General features: G+C 45.2%; 2 protein-coding genes across 5 annotated transcripts in view; one reads left to right on the top strand and one right to left on the bottom strand.

Annotated features, from left to right (window-relative positions):
- ATP10B (ATPase phospholipid transporting 10B (putative)) overlaps positions 1–14135 on the top strand; it is a 63020-nt gene extending 48885 nt beyond the window's left edge. For all 3 annotated transcript variants that reach the window (XM_042025442.1, XM_042025441.1, XM_042025443.1), the window contains one exon: positions 11841–14135. In XM_042025442.1, coding sequence (XP_041881376.1) covers positions 11841–12345 — 505 coding nt within the window. In that variant the 3' untranslated portion in view covers positions 12346–14135. The remainder of the gene's footprint in view (positions 1–11840) is intronic.
- Positions 987–8630, bottom strand: LOC121663326 (skin secretory protein xP2-like). Of its 2 annotated transcripts, XM_042025445.1 has the most exons (3): positions 6876–8630; positions 4525–4606; positions 987–1822 (listed from the first exon to the last, which is right to left on the bottom strand). In XM_042025445.1, the coding sequence occupies exon 1, from the start codon at positions 8124–8126 to the stop codon at positions 7050–7052; it is 1077 nt and encodes a 358-aa protein (XP_041881379.1). In that variant the 5' UTR covers positions 8127–8630; the 3' UTR covers positions 987–1822; positions 4525–4606; positions 6876–7049. The 2 variants fall into 2 exon arrangements, with proteins under 2 accessions (XP_041881379.1, XP_041881378.1); XM_042025444.1 differs by lacking the exon at positions 4525–4606.
- Positions 14136–17536: the final 3401 nt, after the last annotated feature.

Below are 17536 nucleotides of genomic sequence, written 5' to 3' on the forward strand. Positions count from 1 at the left end.
GCAGGGGGCGCTCCGGAGCGAGCTCGGGGAGCACACGGCACCGGTGCCCTGGGATCCCGGGAAGGGATGGAACAAAGGCTTCACAAACCCCTGGGCAGCTGATCCCAGTGTCCAGCCGGACCCTCGGGAACAGCAGGCTGGAACGGCAGGCACGAGCACAAATCCCAGGTGGCAGACGAGATGTATCCAAGTGGGGAACCCCCTGGGGGTTTGGGCAGGCAGGGCAAGCACGGCTACAACGTAGCGAAGGCTCAAAGCAGCGGCAGGGCAGGGCGGCCACAGCCTGGCCTCCAGCGGGGCAGGGAAGGAGGCTTTGGGATCCCAGGCCAGGGCTTTCCAGCACAAGGAAAAGCAGCTGAAGCAAGCTGACTCCTCTCTGTCCGAAGCTGGAGACCCAACTGCCCACACACCCAGGTGAAACAAAAGGAGCAGCCAGGTCTTTTGTCTCTCTTAAGCACCCAGGGATTTGTTGTCTTAGTAACAGTTTGGGGGGAAAATTCCTTTAACAGAAAAAAACTAGACCTCTTAAAACCCCAACAGTGATGTGTCAGACACATGTGCTGCACAGGGATAATTGATCAGTGTGGAAGTCAGGTGCCTGCGTTCAACCTTCCAGATCATAAACCATTCATTTATTCAGTTATGCAACCCTACATAAGTCACTATATACCTTCTACTTTTCCCATAAGGAAAACCTTTCTTACTGGGTTGCATCAAAGTTTACCAGTACAGATCTGCTATGCTATTGTTCACTGTCTTATCCACAATGTTGTTAAGCAGATCAAGAATATAAGCAAGTCTTTCAAATATTCCTTTATGTTTGAGAATTATGAAATATATCCTCAGTTTTAAGTACATTAGTGTGCATTACTAACTGAATTTAAGAGCGTTTCTATATGAGAAAAATATACTGCATCTAGAATTTTAGTTTTACTCTGTGTCGCTGTTGTACCAAGACAGCGCAAAGAACAACACGGATTCAGGACTGGGTTCAAAGTCCAGAGAATGGCTCTCTTTAATTATATAATTCAGCCTTTATAGCTTTATTCGCAAGGGTGGCATAAAACCATTGGATGCTTGGCCATCCGCCTCCCAGAGGGATTGGCTGAACGGCATATCACCCATTTTCAAAATATTTTTCCCAGTGTGGAAACAAAGGCACAAACAGCTTGTGCACCTGTGAGATAGTTTACAAAACACAGCCCTCTTTCCCAGCTGGTTAGCGTGAGAAAGGAGACTTTCACAGGCAGCTGTAAAAATACAAAAATTTCTCTGCCACCTCTCTTAGCATCTACAATTCCCCCTTTTTGTTTTAAAGACCAAAAAGGTAGTGTTTGTAATCCTCTGCGGGATCCCTTGCAGCGAGGAGAACAAACACAGCAAAAAGGATCTGTTTGGTAATGGCTGTTACCAAGCTAAATCCAAATCAGATACTAACTTAGTGTAGGCAGAGAGATTCTCCGGCAATGCCATGGGAAATATATCTAGCAAATCCAGCTATATGTCCAGTCATTAATCCTAAATAGCCTTAAGGGCTCTACATCATTTACTAATTCTGAATAGCCTTAAGGGCTCTAACATTCTACATAACATTCTGACTCCATAGCCTGAGAAATTTGAAGTTCAATCTCTAAAATTCAGTCTCTGCTTGTAGAAGGACCTGGCTGATGGTCGACATCTTGGTCATCATCAGAGGGATCATTCGCTGAATGATCTACATTCTGGTCATCATTTGAAGGTTGCCTTGGAGGTTGCCTGTTCTGCTGCTGGTGCCGCAGGTCAGGCCGAATGCATCTTGCAGGTAGCCATCATACCCCAGTATCTGTGGAAACGCAAGCATAACCATGACCCCAAGCAATGAGCTCATGAGGGCCTTCCCACTTCTTAGTGAGGAGGTCCTGTACCCAGACTTTTGCTCGAGGCAGGTGCGTCTCGCCTGAAGACTGCCATGAGAGTAAATGGTTCAAAATAACAGGATTGTTTGAATTTTGTGGTACTGTAAGGTGATTAATTGTATATAATGCTTTTTCTAGTCGGCTCTGTGGGGTTTCTCCATGCATTCCCCCTTTTTGTTTCTCCAGAACATGCTTCAAAGTGCTGTGAGTGCATTCAACAATGGCTTGGCCAGTAGAAGAATGCATAATACCCAAAGTATGATCTACACCCCATAGGTGCAGAAACTGCCACGTCTTCTGAGAGACATAGGCAGGGCCATTATCAGTTTTCACAGAAGGCACACGCAAGATTGAGAAAGCGAGTTTCCAATGGGAAATGACATCGCGGCCTTTCTCCCCAGTATGAGCAGACGCCCACATAGCTGAGGAGAACGTGTCAATAGACACGTACACATACTTAAGTCTGCCAAATTCAGGAATGTGTGTTACATCCGTCTGCCAAAGCTGCAAGGCTTTTAGGCCTCTGGCGTTTACCTCCAATGGCAGAGGTGCAGCGAGTCCGTGACAGTCAGCACAAACACTGACAATGTTCCGAGCCTCAGTTGGCATTAGGTGGAGCTGCTTCTGCAGGGTATGCACACTTTGATGGAAAAAACTGTGCAACGCTTTAGCTTGTGCAATTTTGTCAGGCTGAGGCGCCACCCAGGCAGGATTAGCTAGCCTGTCAGGGCTAGCATTGCCTTCTGTTACGAAACCTGGCAAATTGGTATGGCTTCGAATATGCAAAATGTAATATGGATGCACTCGAGCTTGAATTGCACTCCACAAGGCTCTCAATAGTGAAAACAGAGCCGCATTATTCACTTCCTTCAAAAGTGAACAATCTAAGTGTTGGGTTGTATCTGCTACATAGGCAGAATCAGTGACCAAATTCAAAAGAACCTGAGAGAACTGCTGAAAAACCATGGTGACAGCCCTCAGTTCAACCAGCTGAGCTGAGCCTGACTCATGGCCTTCCAGCACCTGCCATTCAGATCCTTCCTTCCAGGTAACAATAGCTTTACCAGTTTTCCCGGACCCATCGGTGAAGACGGTGGGCCCTTTCACTGCCACCCGACTATTTTTGGTCATAAAGTGAAGCTTGTTGATTTTGCCATTTGCAGTAATTTGTGGCTGGGCAGATGATAAGCAATCTGTCCTGAAAAGTTTTGCAGCACACTTTGCAAAGGAGCACTGTTCATAAGGCTCCACTCAAAGCATTCCTGCCAAATCGGAATAACAATTGTTACAGGATCTGCTGCCATTAATTGCAAACACTGATGACAGCATTTGATTATCAGACAAGCAATCAATTCAAACAAAGTAGATGCTGTCTTTTTTGGCTGATGTGGCAAAAAAACCCATTCCAGGATATGCAAAGGCTTGGGCTAACGCTGTCCCTGGCTCATTTCCACGAGCTCTGAAATGTCCTCAGTCAGAAGAAAACGCAGTGTTAACTTCTGTGACGTCCTACAGGACCAGCTTCAGCAGCAGAAAGGCGCTGGCTGGGTGCACATGCTGACTCCTCTACAGAGGAGGCACTTCAGGGAACCAATGGTCTGGGCCCACATTAACCCAGAGGCAAAGGAAAAGAGAGGAGCTTCTGGTCTGGCTTCTAACAGGTTTATTGTCAGAAGTTCAGCAACCAGAACATGGCAATAATCATAATGGTGCCGAGAGGCTTTTCCCTCAGTTTTATAGGGGGTTTGAAAACCGCGGGGAGAGGGAAGGCAACCAATGAGTTACAAGCCAGGGGGAGGATACAATTCAACAAGAACCAATGGGGGAAACCGGGAGGCAGGAGTTACAACAAAGAACCAGTGAACAACTGAGTAACAGAGAATTTTCCCGAATAGGGGGAGGCAGTTTGGACCCAGGTGCCGCCCAGGGGGACGTGGCTTAGGTCTCTGTGCCACCTATCGACTCTCCCTCATTTTCACTGTCCTGGGTGGGGAATTCTACCCAAGGGAGTGCCCTGAATTGATTGACATTCCCCTGTCCCAGCCCAGCAGTGGGCTGGGTCACAGCAACATGAGGCCACTGTTTATTCCATTGGCCAATGATACCTGTAGGATGTAGATCTGGAATGGTAATGAAAACAGTGATATCAGTGGAGGGATCCACTCAATAAACCTGACAAGCAGAAACAGCCTACTGTACCTCCTCCAGCACTTGTCGCACTTCAGGAGTCAATTTTCGAGGTGAATTCAACTCAGGGTCCCCCTTAAAAATATTAAAAAGCATGGAAAGTTGTGCCGTGGTTAGCCCTAGATAAGGACGTAACCAATTAATGATACCCAGCAATTTCTGAGCATCATTCAAGGTCTTAATAGAATCCGAGAATTGCATCTCTTAGTTTTGTATGGTCAGATCCAGAATTTTGACTCCTAAATACCTCCAAGGAGGATGCTGTTAAACTTTCTCCAGAGCCACTTGCAAGCCGTAAGAGTGCAGAGCAGCGAGCAGCTGAGGCTGTATCCTCAGCAGCTCATCTTGAGTGGATGCTGCCACCAGGATATCATCCATGTAATGGTAGCAGCATGCATCAGGAAATTGCTCATGGACTCCAGACAAAGCCTGAGCAACATACCATTGGCAGACAGTCGGGCTGTTCTTCATGCCTTGAGGTAGAACCTTCCATTGATACCTCTGCGCAGGTTCGTCATTGTTAACTGCAGGCACAGAAAAAGCAAATTTTGGCTTGTCATCAGGATGCAAAGGAATAGTGAAAAAGCAATCCTTCCAATCAATGATCAGGATTTCCCACCCTGTTGGGATCATGGTGGGTGAGGGCATACCAGGTTGTAATGTCCCCATAATTTCCATCACTGCATTGACTTGTCGGAGATCCTGTAACAATCTCCATTTCCCTGATTTTTTCTTAATTACAAAAACAGGAGTGTTCCAGGGACTAGTAGAAGGCTCAAGATGTCCCTGTTGTAATTGTTCCTGGACTAACTGGCGAAGGGCAACTAATTTCTCCTCTGGTAGAGGCCACTGGTGAATCCAAATAGATTTGTGTACTAGCTACTTCAAAGGCAGCGTAGGATATACTGCACCCTTCGGCACAGTGGCCCTCACCAAAAATTTGTCCCAATCCGCACCCCACAAGCTGCCAACACATCCCGTCCCCAGAGGTTAAGCAGAGCTCTAGTGATATAGGGCCGAACTGTAGCTGTTTGCCCCTCTGCATTTTTCACCACCACAGGTCGTTTGCTTAAATAGCTCTATGCGGTTCCTCTCAACCCTGCGATGGCCGACCCCACAGGGGCCAGAGGCCAATTGGAAGGCCACGCAGAGGAGGAGATAATTGTCACATCAGCGCCAGTGTCGATCAAACCTCGGAGCTGGATCTTAGGCAACTGGGCATCTGGCAGGATTGCGGTACACATCATCTGCAGCTTTTTGCTGGAGATGTCTGCAGTCCAAAAGACCCGAGGAGGTCCCATAGATCCAAAGCCACCATCTCCACGACTGCCTTGTTCTGCCCTGGGAACACATGACTTAAAAGGCACAAGTTGACCAATTCTAGTCTCTTCAGGAATAGTAACGGGGGGGTGGGTGTGGAAACCATAGCACAAATCTGACCTGTAAAGTCAGCATCAATAACTCCTAGGTGTACAAAGATCCCTTGAAGAGTGGCACTAGATCTGCCCACAAGCAATGCACTGAATCCCTGTCCCAGGGGCCCAAATGCATCCAAGGGAACCTTATGAACACAACAGGAGTCTAAGATGACTGTTGCTGCAGTGTGCACATCCACCCCAGCTGATGCCCGGGTGCTGGCTGCAAGCTGGCTGAGTAGGCCTGTGTCGGAGGAGCTTGGGGAAACATTTGTATCTGGGCGCAATTCCCCCATGCGCCCCCCAGCTCATTTTTTCCTGGGCGTAACAGGGCTCGACCATCGACATGATATGCAGATTGACAGTAGTCTGAGGAATGACCCGGCCTACCACACCTCTTGCATAGAACAATTCCCCTGTTTTCCTTATTTCTATTCTTTTGCCTAATCTGTTTCTGCTTGTCCCCAGTCTTAGGCTGTCCTTTTTGTCCACCAGAATTTACTTGAAGAGGCCGTAGAACTGCAGCCAGAGCAGACCTATGCTCCACAGATCCCACCTTAGCACAGGCTTCAACATTCTGTGTAAGTGTGGGTTCCCCTGGCAAGGCATCAATAATCCTCCTGCACTCATCATTAGCATTATCTCTTGCTAGCTGTCTGCACAACAGCTGCCTCACGGCCTCATCCTCAACTTGCTTCTCAAGGGCCACAGCAATCTTTTCCACAAAAGACAAAAAGTGCTCTTTTGGCCCCTGAGATATTTTCACATACTGTGTTTTAGGAGCAGCCATGTCTATGCCCTTTAATAAGGCTCCCATACCAATCCTCTGAGCCTGTTCAAGGATCTGAGGATGCCAGGCAGCTTGGGCATCAGGGTCTCCATAGTTACTGAGTCCCATGAGAGCATCTGCAGGAACTCTACATCTGGGATCAGTTTGACGCAACTGCATATTCCCAGCTGCAGCCTTCTCAGCCATCCTTCTCCAGTCAGCTTCAAAAACTTGATATTGTACAGGTTGACATAACACCTGACCTAAATGCTTAATATCAAATGGAGAAAGCAGATCAGTATTCAGTACTCTAATAATCTGCATGACCTCAGGAGAACCCAATCCATACTGAGCAACCTCAGTTTGCAGATCCTGTACCACTTTCCAGGCAAAGATTCCATGCTTGTCGGGCTGGCCTGAATTAGGAAGAGCCTTTTGTACAGAAAAGCTTGGAGTGTACCCTCTGTATCATTATCAACTTGGTCCCTCGTTAGATCACTTTGACCTGCCTGATTCTGAGGTAAGGTAGCAACCTGTTCAGGTCCCCTTTCCTCTTCAGGCATCCCAACTCTTTCTAGTAAATCCCAATCCCCAGCTTCCAATGCCCACCTTTTAAGCTCCTCCCAGGACTGTTTTGAATATTTTGGGCGAACAATCACCGTGCATTCTGGAAGGGTCCGAGGGCGGTTGCGAGCTGGCCGAGTTCCGGATTGCTGGCGCCTGAGTGCCTTCACAGCCTCCCGTAGCGAAGTAAGCGTTTCCGTAGCAACGCTGCTCGCATCGTCAGACGGAGGTGTGTCCGATCTCCCGGGAGGCTGACAGGACGCAGGCGCCGGGCCAGCGGGCGGTGCGGCGGCGGCGGGGGCTGGAGCGGCGGGGGCCGCAGGCAGCGGCATGGAGGGCAGCGATGTACACTCGCGGTGGTACAGCTTGGAACGCTGCCACTTGGGGCGGCATGGCTGTCCCTGCAGGCGCTGTCATCTGCGCAGGCGCTACGCTCGGTGCCTCGGCCGGGGTTGGCTGCGCCGATGTCGGCGCGCGTCCACCAACGGCAGCCTGCCGCACCAGCTCTGGCAGCGCTGCGAACTGCTGCATCGCTTCACGTAAAACAACCATAAGTTGTTGCATTAAAGCGTCCTTCCCCAATGGCTGTGGGGTCTGTGGCTGCACCAGAAGCTGCCCGGCTGTCGAAGCATGCGCCTGATACACGAGCGCTACGGGTCCCGGAGAAGGACCGGGAGGCACCGGAAGCGTGGCCACAGGAGACGATGGTGCCACACCCGCGCTCCGTAACGGCACAGCCGGACCCTGCGGCGCCAGTACAGCTGGTTGCTGCACGGCAGGCACCGGTACCGGGTTCGGCTGCCGAGCCTCCGGCACCGGGGCCGCCCGCGGAGCAGCGGCCGGCATCGGACCCGGCCATGGAGCAACAGCCGGCGCCGTGGCCGTCTGCAAAGCGGCAGGCTGTAGCTCGGCGGGCAGCGCCGCGCTTGTCCACAGAACAGCAGCCGCCGACACCGCAGTCTGCGGAGCAGCGGGCTGTGATGCGGCCGGCAGCGCCAGACCCGGCTGTAAAGCGGCATGCGCCGGGGCAGCGGGAGGCGTCGCACTTGTCCACGGAGGAACAGCTGGCACAGCGGCTGCCTGCAAAACGGCAGGCGCCGGGGCAGCGGCCGCCACGACACCCCCGACCTCTCCCAGTTGTAGCCAAGGCGGGGCCGTGGGGAGATCCCGGGACAGCACTCGAGATGGGTGGCTGGACGGGCGGCTGTAACACGGAGGGGGGAGGGGAAGTCGGTGGGGCGAAAGGTGGCGGGCGGTCCAGCTCTTGAACTGGCTCAGAGCATCTTGCAGGGACATAATTCCACGCGGAGGGGTGAGATCCCCGCTGCGTCTCCCGGCCTCGTCTCGGAGAGAGGGTGAGCGTACTGTTCATGGTCTCTTGAGTTAGACCTCCCTCAGTTAACTCATCATCTGCTGCAGATCCCGCAGAATCTCCTCCCCCAGATTCATCAGAGCTTGGGTGCTCCTTTTTATCTCTTCCTGTCGCCCATTTCGCAATCACCTCGTACAAGGTCCCCCATGTACGAAATAAATCGACTACATTCTTATCGCCAAATGCGACCTCTTGTATTAATTAATTCCCCAGCCTTTTCCAGGTTTCTGGGCTCAGAGCATTGTCAGATTCTGCGGTAAACCCATGGGCGGCAGCCCAGTCAAGTATCGCACAGAGAGCTTCATCACTTATAGCAGCTCCTGAGATCGTTATCACAGATTTAAAAGCAGAATTACCGTGTTTTCTTTTGAAACTCTATGTCCCATCTTCGCAGCTTAGGGTCCTGTCCCCGCAGCTCGGGGCGGCGGGGTGGGGGGGGGAAGAGACGCGTACCTTCTTGAGTCCGGTTACGGTTGCAGTACACATCGGCCGGTCACCAGATGTCGCTGTTGTACCAAGACGGCGCAAAGAACGACACGGATTCAATATCGGGTTCAAAGTCCAGAGAATGGCTCTCTTTAATTATATAATTCAGCCTTTATAGCTTTATTCGCAAGGGTGGCATAAAACCATTGGATGCTTAGCCATCCGCTTCCCAGAGGGATTGGCTGAACGGCATATCACCCATTTTCAAAATATTTTTCCCAGTGTGGAAACAAAGGCACAAACAGCTTGTGCACCTGTGAGATAGTTTACAAAACACAGCCCTCTTTCCCAGCTGGTTAGTGTGAGAAAGGAGACTTTCACAGGCAGCTGTAAAAATCCAAAAATTTCTCTGCCACCTCTCTTAGCATCTACAACGCTGTATTGCAAAAATCAGATATGTTAAAGATAACCTTAATTGAGATTGGATCATACTTGGAAATGAATAATTATTGTGATGTGTCGCTGAAAAGAAACGGTTTAAAAACATAATGATTCTGTTCCCATATATTTGCATATTCATTATACAAAACTTACTGCTTTTGGTGTTCAATACCTTACTATACATATATGTTTTGAGTTGCAGCGCTTGTTTCAAACATTTATTTATTATATTTGCTTGGACATTGGAAGAAATGGGTTAGTTTGACTAGCTTGCTAGTTTCATTCTCATCCTAATTCCCATGAAGTAGTGCAGCACACTAGTATTACAAAATTCAGGGCAATATTTTTAGTATCTGATTTTGTAAATATTTTAAGGCATCTGAGCCTTAACTTTGACTGCAAAGGAACCTTTCAAGACTAGATGGTATTTTTCTTCAAATCTTTATTATTATTGTCCCATTTGAGATGCTCTTGTGATTTCACGTTATATGGTATAAGTTCAGATCAGAATAAATAGCACAGTTCAGTACAATCTCTTGTCTTCTAGGCAGGGCATCCTTTTCCAGTATGTTTGCTCCTGTGAGATTTTACCTATCAGCCCACATTCACAGTGTCAATTTTGACCCTGAGCATTCTACTGAGAGCTCCATCAAGCGCATGGTTAGAGAACTCGTATCTCCATCTTGGGATTTTAGCACAGTTAAGCTCTTAGCAGGTTACTGAGGGTAAGGGCTATATCTTCATATCTTCAAATCTGGAGAACTGCTGTTTCTTCGTATACGTACCCTAGACTATTTTCTGCACAGTCCTTCATCTGCAGAATATCCAGGCCCCGTTTCTGCTGCAACGGAGCTGTGCCAGTAGAATACAGCACTGGTGAAACCACATTTTGCTAAAATGTACTGAGTTGTAAGTTCCATTCCATGGTCCATCTCACTGTGCTGCTTGCTCCGTATCTCCTCACTTGGAGTCTTGATGTTCTGGTTTCCTTCTAAGAGGTTTTTTAAAAATCATTGCTCTCCTGTGTTCTTCCCCTCAGTATCGCCTTTTGTTCAAGCTGCAGCACTCAGGGGGAGGCTTGGCCTGTGCCCTGCCTGCTCCAGTCTTTCTGTGGAGCACTGTCTGGCATTGCTTTGCACATCTGCATCTCAATACTGCCTCTGCACTTCGTTTCTCGACACAAACCACACAGGATTATGTACAAAAGCCCACAAGTCTGAGAAGAAAGGGGTCTAAATTTCATGTTTATATATTGGCAAGCAAAGGCACTGTGTCTCTTGGAGTTTTTCCACATGTGAACCTGATTATTTCCTCAGTTGTGGAAGGCAGACTATGCTCTGCCAGGACACCTGCAGAGACCCAACAGGTAATCAGGCCTCACACCCTGCAAGGCTGTGGGAAGGTCAGGATAAAGTGAGAGAAGTTCACAGGAGGGGAGACACAGTTTCCCATCCCTACTCTGTCCTCCTCTCTAGTTTACCTGGAACTTGCAAAAAGAGAAAGAAATCGAGCTGAAGGGAAAGACACAAGACAATGTGATCCACAGCAGATTTATATACAGATAATCTTGGGCTCTCCCATGCTCTTAACTTCCAGACCAGAATTGAGATTCTGTTGATATTGACCAGCCTGAACACAGGCACAAGCAAATAGACATTATCCACTGCTGCTTGAGCAAGGCTGAGAAAGTCATTGCCTTAAAATCCCCTTCTGTATTGAGTGTCGCTTGTTAGCCTTTTAATGTTGTTATTTCTGTTTATGCACACATTTAGGACCAGGATGTGAAGATGGCAGCTTTTTCAATGGAATTCACAGAGTACCTATGTTTGTTTTAAAATACATGTTGAAGCCACCTATGTAAAGGTCAAATCCTAATAAAAAGGTGCTTTGAAAGAGACTTTGGTTTTCACACAAAGCTGACATGACAGGGAGAGAGGATATATGCTTTCTCACAGCACACAATATTTAGTTACATAAATTCTCTATTCTGCAAAGGGCAGGTAGGACACTTTTGTTGCTGCTTTCTGAAAGAATCCAAAAGGTGAGGTTTTTAATTTCTTCTTTTATCTAACAAATTAAGATCCCTTCTTTAGCTGTTTTAGCAATATAAATTCAACTTCCATCTTTTCCAATATTGCATCTCTTGATGAGATTTTTTTCTATTTTTCTTCACTGTTCAGGAAAAAAGTAGTAATAAATACTGAAAAAAATGATCATATATACATATAGTTGACTCTATACTGTGGATACAAAATGCTGCTAGCAAGAATTTTTCTTGCTTCTTTCCAGTCCCGTGAGGTACTTTTCTCTCTCACGGAAGATATTAGTGGAGTTCTGTGAACTATGAACACCTGCGACCTTGCAAAACTTTGTTTATAGTACAGTAGGAAAATATTTTGACAATGGATGTTTTAGGATGTTAGCCAATCACCCCAAGGGGGTGGCTGATCCTTTGACCAATTAGACTATGAAGAAAAAAGTCTGTAAAAGAGTTTGCAAAATAATTAAATAGAGGAATCTTGCTGCACAATGCCTGCCTGTTGGATCTCTCTTCTCCTCCCTACCACTGCAGGACAGCATGATACTGTACAAGTCAAAGTAAATATACAGTAACATGTTGTGTTAAGATCCAAGAGACAACTTTAATCTGCCAGGTATTAGGTGTCTACCAGATGTCTGTGGAGAATGGAAAATTAGTTTCTGTATTTTTGATGTAGCAGACGTAACAAGCCCACTGGTAAAAAAAATCCATTCTCTTCCTCTTTCATCAGGTTCTTTATTTTTGCTCTACGAGGAACCCTTGGAGCATCTCTTATTCTAAAAGCACAGCGAATAGATGCACTTCCTGAGGGGCAACAGGTTCTTGAAATCCAGAAATTAAGATCAAGAAAAGAAGCCACTTCGCGTGCACCTGTGGCATCACCTGCATCTACTGATGGCCTTGACCAAAGCATCAGCCACTTATTTGTGTCACCGTTTCTACATCCAGCAGTAGCTCTGTCTCACGGGGACAAAGAAAATCAGGGATTTTCTGCCTCTGAAGTAAATCCTCTCGAGAGGCAGACACCTGAGGAACGCTACTACTTCTTCAATAGGTGGGCAGAGGAAGAATCTGCTGCTACAGATCCTTCAGCAGGGCCTTTCTCTGGACATCATCCCTTTGTACCCAGCAGGGTAACGCCTCCTGGGCAGGAGGTTGGCAAATTGACTAAAGAGTATCCTAACAACTTTAACAATGGAAGCCACCGGCGGTCAGTGAGTTCAGTGACACTCTGAAAAAAAATTCAGAAATGCAACCCACAGCCCATGTGGAGAAGGGCACCAAAGGGAAAATAAAAATATTTATGCTTAGCAATTATGCTCACTAGAAATGGAAAGAGAGGCGACTGGATTAGTGCAATAGCAACTCTAATATGCAACTTTAGCTGAATACATCATTGTCTGGGTTTCTCATTACATGACTTTGTTGTTCCTGGTTTGGTCTTGTTCGAGGAACATGACCATCACGCAGTTGCTGAGAATTGCACAATTACTTTTTTCAGCAAATAGTGTATCTTATTAATAGGGAATACTTGTGAGGTTTCAATGGTTATTATTATGCTATTGAGGTAATAGAAAGAGAATCCATTCTTTTTTATACCAAGTCTTAAAGCAGCGTATCCCACTTCAGGTTTTATTATCAAAATCTTAAAAATTGCTTACTAATTTAAAAATTATAATTCTGCATGAAAAATTGTTGCCTGCAAATAGTAAAGGTACTTGCACAATAACATCAATGGAAAGACATTAGAATATGTTCCAGATTTTTATATATGTACTTTAGGCATACAGTAATATCTGCCCTATAGCCTGTTTTCACTGAAGAGTCAGCTTACGATTTTTATGCAGATAGCGATTTGACTTGATACTGTTAAGAAAAGGAAAAATGAGCTTACAAAGATGAAGAATACAAATACTGAACTATGTGAACTGCCAGGACAACTCAGTGATAAGTAGAGTCTGCTTCTTCATACTTACAAAAGTAGATAAATACAGCAAGTCACATTCAAGCATTTATGCCCTAGAATTCTAAAGCTGTCCCCTGATTTTTCCTCTAGAAATTCAGTTTCTTATTTCAATTCCCTATATTGTTATGTGGTGCTGCTGCAGCCAATCAAGTATGGATCATGCTCCTCCTCACAGTTCATCACATATATTAGTTGATGCATCACAATAATGGAGATTTTGACAAGTCATATATGAAAGTCACTAATCACATTGTACAAAGTACATGGTGTAAAATGACTAAAATATGCATAATATATTCACCCTTTTTGGTATCTCAGGGCAATAAGATTCAGGAAAAACCATAAGATATCACCATCATAACTACTTATTGCAATGCAATGAAAAGTGACTTTGGTATTTCTTATAGAAATGTTGACTAGTAAGACCATTTCCCAAGTTACTCTTCACAGTGTGGGATGAAATCTTACCTAGTTTTAAATTCAAGCCATCTGTACTTTTGTGAATCTACCACTGGTTTTGATTTAATACGTTTTAAGCCTTTTTAATACATGCTGTATTTAGCTCTTTGCTACCTATCACAACATGTGATCAGTCTACTAACATATTTAGCAATTTCTAATTTAACTTCTGTATGTTATAATAATTACTGTAGCTAGAGTCTTCAAGTTCTTACTTTAATACAACTTGGGCAAAATTGAGTAGTATATCTCCCACTGTGATTTCTGGTAGCCAGAGCAAAATTATATGTAAGAACTCCTTTTGTTAGACTATTCATTGTCAGTTGTTCAACAATCCAGTAAATTTTTTTGCATGATAAAAAAATTGAGGAAATTAAGTGTAGCTGAGGTTATTGTTAATGGAGTGTGAGATTGTTCAAATGTTTGCTTACTAGCTGGGAATGGACCTGGTGTGACAAGAGGACAAACATCAATCCTTTACCATTCACAGACTTTTTCTAAATTAAATGGTCCATTTCCTTTGAATTTAAAGATGTCAATTCTTTACACACTGTACTACAAAATGTAAAGTGTTTCATAGAAATAAATGTGATAAAGTCACGCCTTTGCTGTGTTGTTGAGAGGACAAAAACAGAGGCGAAGGAGTGCTTTTCCTACTGTCATCCATGAGCAGCAAACTGATATTTACGCAGATTGCACCTCTGTATAGTAGGAATGTTTGTCTGAAGAAATACTGAAGGTCTGAAATGTCTGAAGGTGACAAACTTATCTGAATGTGCAAGGGACTAAACATGTTACAGTTACCCAAATCTGGAAGAGTTCCTGAATTGAATGCAAATTGCATGCTTTCCTGAATTGAAAGTGTAGCGGGTTTGGTTCTGTAACCAGGCAGAAACACCAATTTAGTGTAGTGGTTTGGCCCAAAATACTCATTACTGTTTATCTTCTGTGAGATAAGAATTAGGAGAAACGCAAAGCAGGCACCGACTTTGAAAGAATATAAAGAAGTTTATTAACAGACCTAAAAGAAGGGAAAAAAAATTATACCACACCTTCAGAACTCATTCTCCTCCCCCCACTTTCCTCTCGTCTCCCACTGACAATGTAAAAAGACAACCCTTAAGATGTTCAGTCTGTTTACCACTTCCATAATAACCTTGTTCAGTCCATTTAGAAAGAGAAGTCTCTTCTTGCTCGTGCTATGAAAACATTATCACAACGAGACAGCCGCCCACTTCCAAATAACTGTTCAGTCCATTTAGGAAGAGGTCTCTCTGCTTGCATGTGAGTCCCTTCCCGCGACTTGCAGCTTTTCCCACAACTGCTTTCGAGGGTCCACTCTGTTGGGGAGGATGAAACAGGAAAACCTTGGAAATATGACTGCCTGACAAAAGATTTTGGGAATATGAAAACTACAGGCAACATCGAAATGAAAGCCACTTTTGAAATACCAGGTCTTAGTTACTGAACAACTAGAAAACAATGGTATGGCCACTGAAGATAATCCCCTCTTGATGAAACAATACCCTCTGCTTGCAAACAGGTCCAAGGGTCAGAGCAGACCCTACTAGCTCAGCAGAAGGGGTCCAAAGAGTAGTTTTTAGAAGTTAAGATGTAACACTCTATGGTAATATAAGAACTCTTATAGGCTGTATGTAAATGCTATAGGATTTGTATCTTGTATTAGATTGGTTAGTGACAATTAGAATATTCAGTACAGAAGATGATTTATTGTATTGTAACCAGGACTTCAGACATTCTGATTCTGATTCTCTCTTCTCTATTCCTCTCTTCCACTTCTACTCTTACTTCCACTCTTGCTCTTACACCCTCTCTCTCTCTCTCACCTGCTTACTCTCTTGGGCCTGCTCAGAGCTGAGTCTAGCAGCTCTGAGCAGTGCCCCAATACCCACGCCCTTTACAATAAACCGACTGTGTCCCAAGACCTGCCTATAGAGATCTCCGTCTCCGTCCCGACCGAACCCGCCCGTAACCTACACACTCTTGAAGGTTTTTGGGGTACAATTTTAAGGTTGAGCCGTTCAGAAACAAAAGTTCTCTTCACCCATCTCTGGGAGCATTTCATCTCTAAGAATAGAGGCCCTTCTCCTTCACTGGGAGCAAAGGGTCTTCCTCATCTTCATCTTTAGGACTATCTCTGGGAGCATCTCTAGGAACTGAGGTTTTCTCCTTTCCCATTTGGAGCAAAAGTCCTCATCGCTTCCATCTCTCCCTGTCCAAACTTCTCATGAAATTACAGCTGCGTCAGCATCTGCCTATCTCAGCTCAGGTGCTTTTGCTTACGAGTTGAACACTCCACCCCCCCATATCTTCATGAAATTACAACGATACTCTGATATATCATAGCTTCACAACAGACTTTCAGCTTTAAGCACCTCCTCTTTCTCTTCCCTCAGTTTTTCAGCTCTTCACAGCAATAAACAGTTAATCTCACCTCGGCCTTGCAGCTGGAATGTGGCTTATCGCAGTGGAGAAGGGGGAGAGCCAAGCCGCTCCGGCTGCCCACAGCAAGGCTGTGGGGGGTTCCGCAGGTGGAACAGGGCCCATCGGCTCCAGGATGGCCCACAGCCACCTGTCCCAGCACTGGAAACGAGAGAGAGCTGGGGGGGGGAGTTTGTCTATTCTTAAGTGTGTATCACAGAGGCGGTCACAATTTTAAGTGGTTTAAAGGATTGTCCATATTCAAACTGGCCAGCTGATATGTTCTGTCAGGTCATAGAGAAAGCTGTAAGAAGAACATCACGTCCGAGACTCAGCTTGCTAACCTATGACAGAAAGGCAAGAATTAATTTCATGTTTTCTCATGAGTCTCTGCAAAATAGTTCTACTGTGCATCTTGCACTGGCTTAGGGTCAGAAATAGAATAGAGGGGAGGGTCCTTTTAAGAAAGGAAGGGAAAACAGGATTGATTAAGAACGCCAACAAAATGACCCCTAAAAGTTTTTTAGTGATGGAGTTCCTGCTATGTCTGGGAATAAAAGAAGTGGAAGAGTCCTTTTCTAAGTAGTTTCTAAGCTTTAACCAAAAATACTTAGGTCTCTTAAAAGAAAGAAAGAAATAATCCAATTTTGCATGGTTGCATTAAATAATTCTGTAGCTAAACATATAAATCGATAATTCTATTATGTGGTAGATGACCACAAATGGTCCAATGGATGAATTTACCTGGACAGTTTGCAGCATAGAGGAAAATAACCCTTTTGTTTTCCTTGATCTTTGAGGAGAGAGAAAACTGAAATAAACAGAAACAAAAGGAAGCATCATGCAAGGCTTGGCCTCTGCATTCCAGCTGGCACCAGAACTTTCTATATCTTCCCTCCTGGGTGACAGTGCTGCCAGCCCTCTGCCAAAGCTGATGCTGCCTCAGTTCTGGGCTCATATTCACTGCTAAACAGCTTCATCTTCCCTATGCTCTTGCCTATGCACTTATCATGAACTATCGCATGTTAAAAAGATGGTGAACAGGCATTTACTTCCCTTTGATAATGAGGTAAATTTGGGATGTAAGATCAAGAAAAAAACCTTTTTTTTTTTCAGTGAAAACAAGCCTACAGCAAGACACACAGTCCCCTAAGGAATTTCTTTGGAAGAGGGGAAGTTTATTTACTAAATGGGTTATTTAGACCTAACTGGATTTCCAAAGTAGCTGTATTTCAAGACATATTTAATAATACTGTCAAGGTCCATGTTTCATTAATTCTAATGTGAATGCTTCATAATAGAAAAGGTGTCTCACTTTTTAAAATATCCTCCGGTGATCTTCAATATTTCATTTGCTTGAACAGTAAAGCGTAAAATTAATGAGGGGGATGTGTAAAATTACTGCATTCTTTTTATTCTTGTCTCTGATGTTATTTTAATAATGATACTGCATATTCAGCAGTGCTTTGAGGTATACGGAGCGGTACCTACCTGAAAAACAGGAGGTGAGCAGGAACTGACCTGCTAAGTCTCTTGGCTAACAGATACGGTCCCCTGCT

Source organism: Corvus kubaryi, unplaced genomic scaffold, assembly GCF_017639235.1.
Source record: "Corvus kubaryi isolate FWS band 111438036 unplaced genomic scaffold, C.kubaryi_AGA036_p1.0 37270, whole genome shotgun sequence".
NCBI classification, from domain to species: Eukaryota; Metazoa; Chordata; class Aves; order Passeriformes; family Corvidae; genus Corvus; species Corvus kubaryi.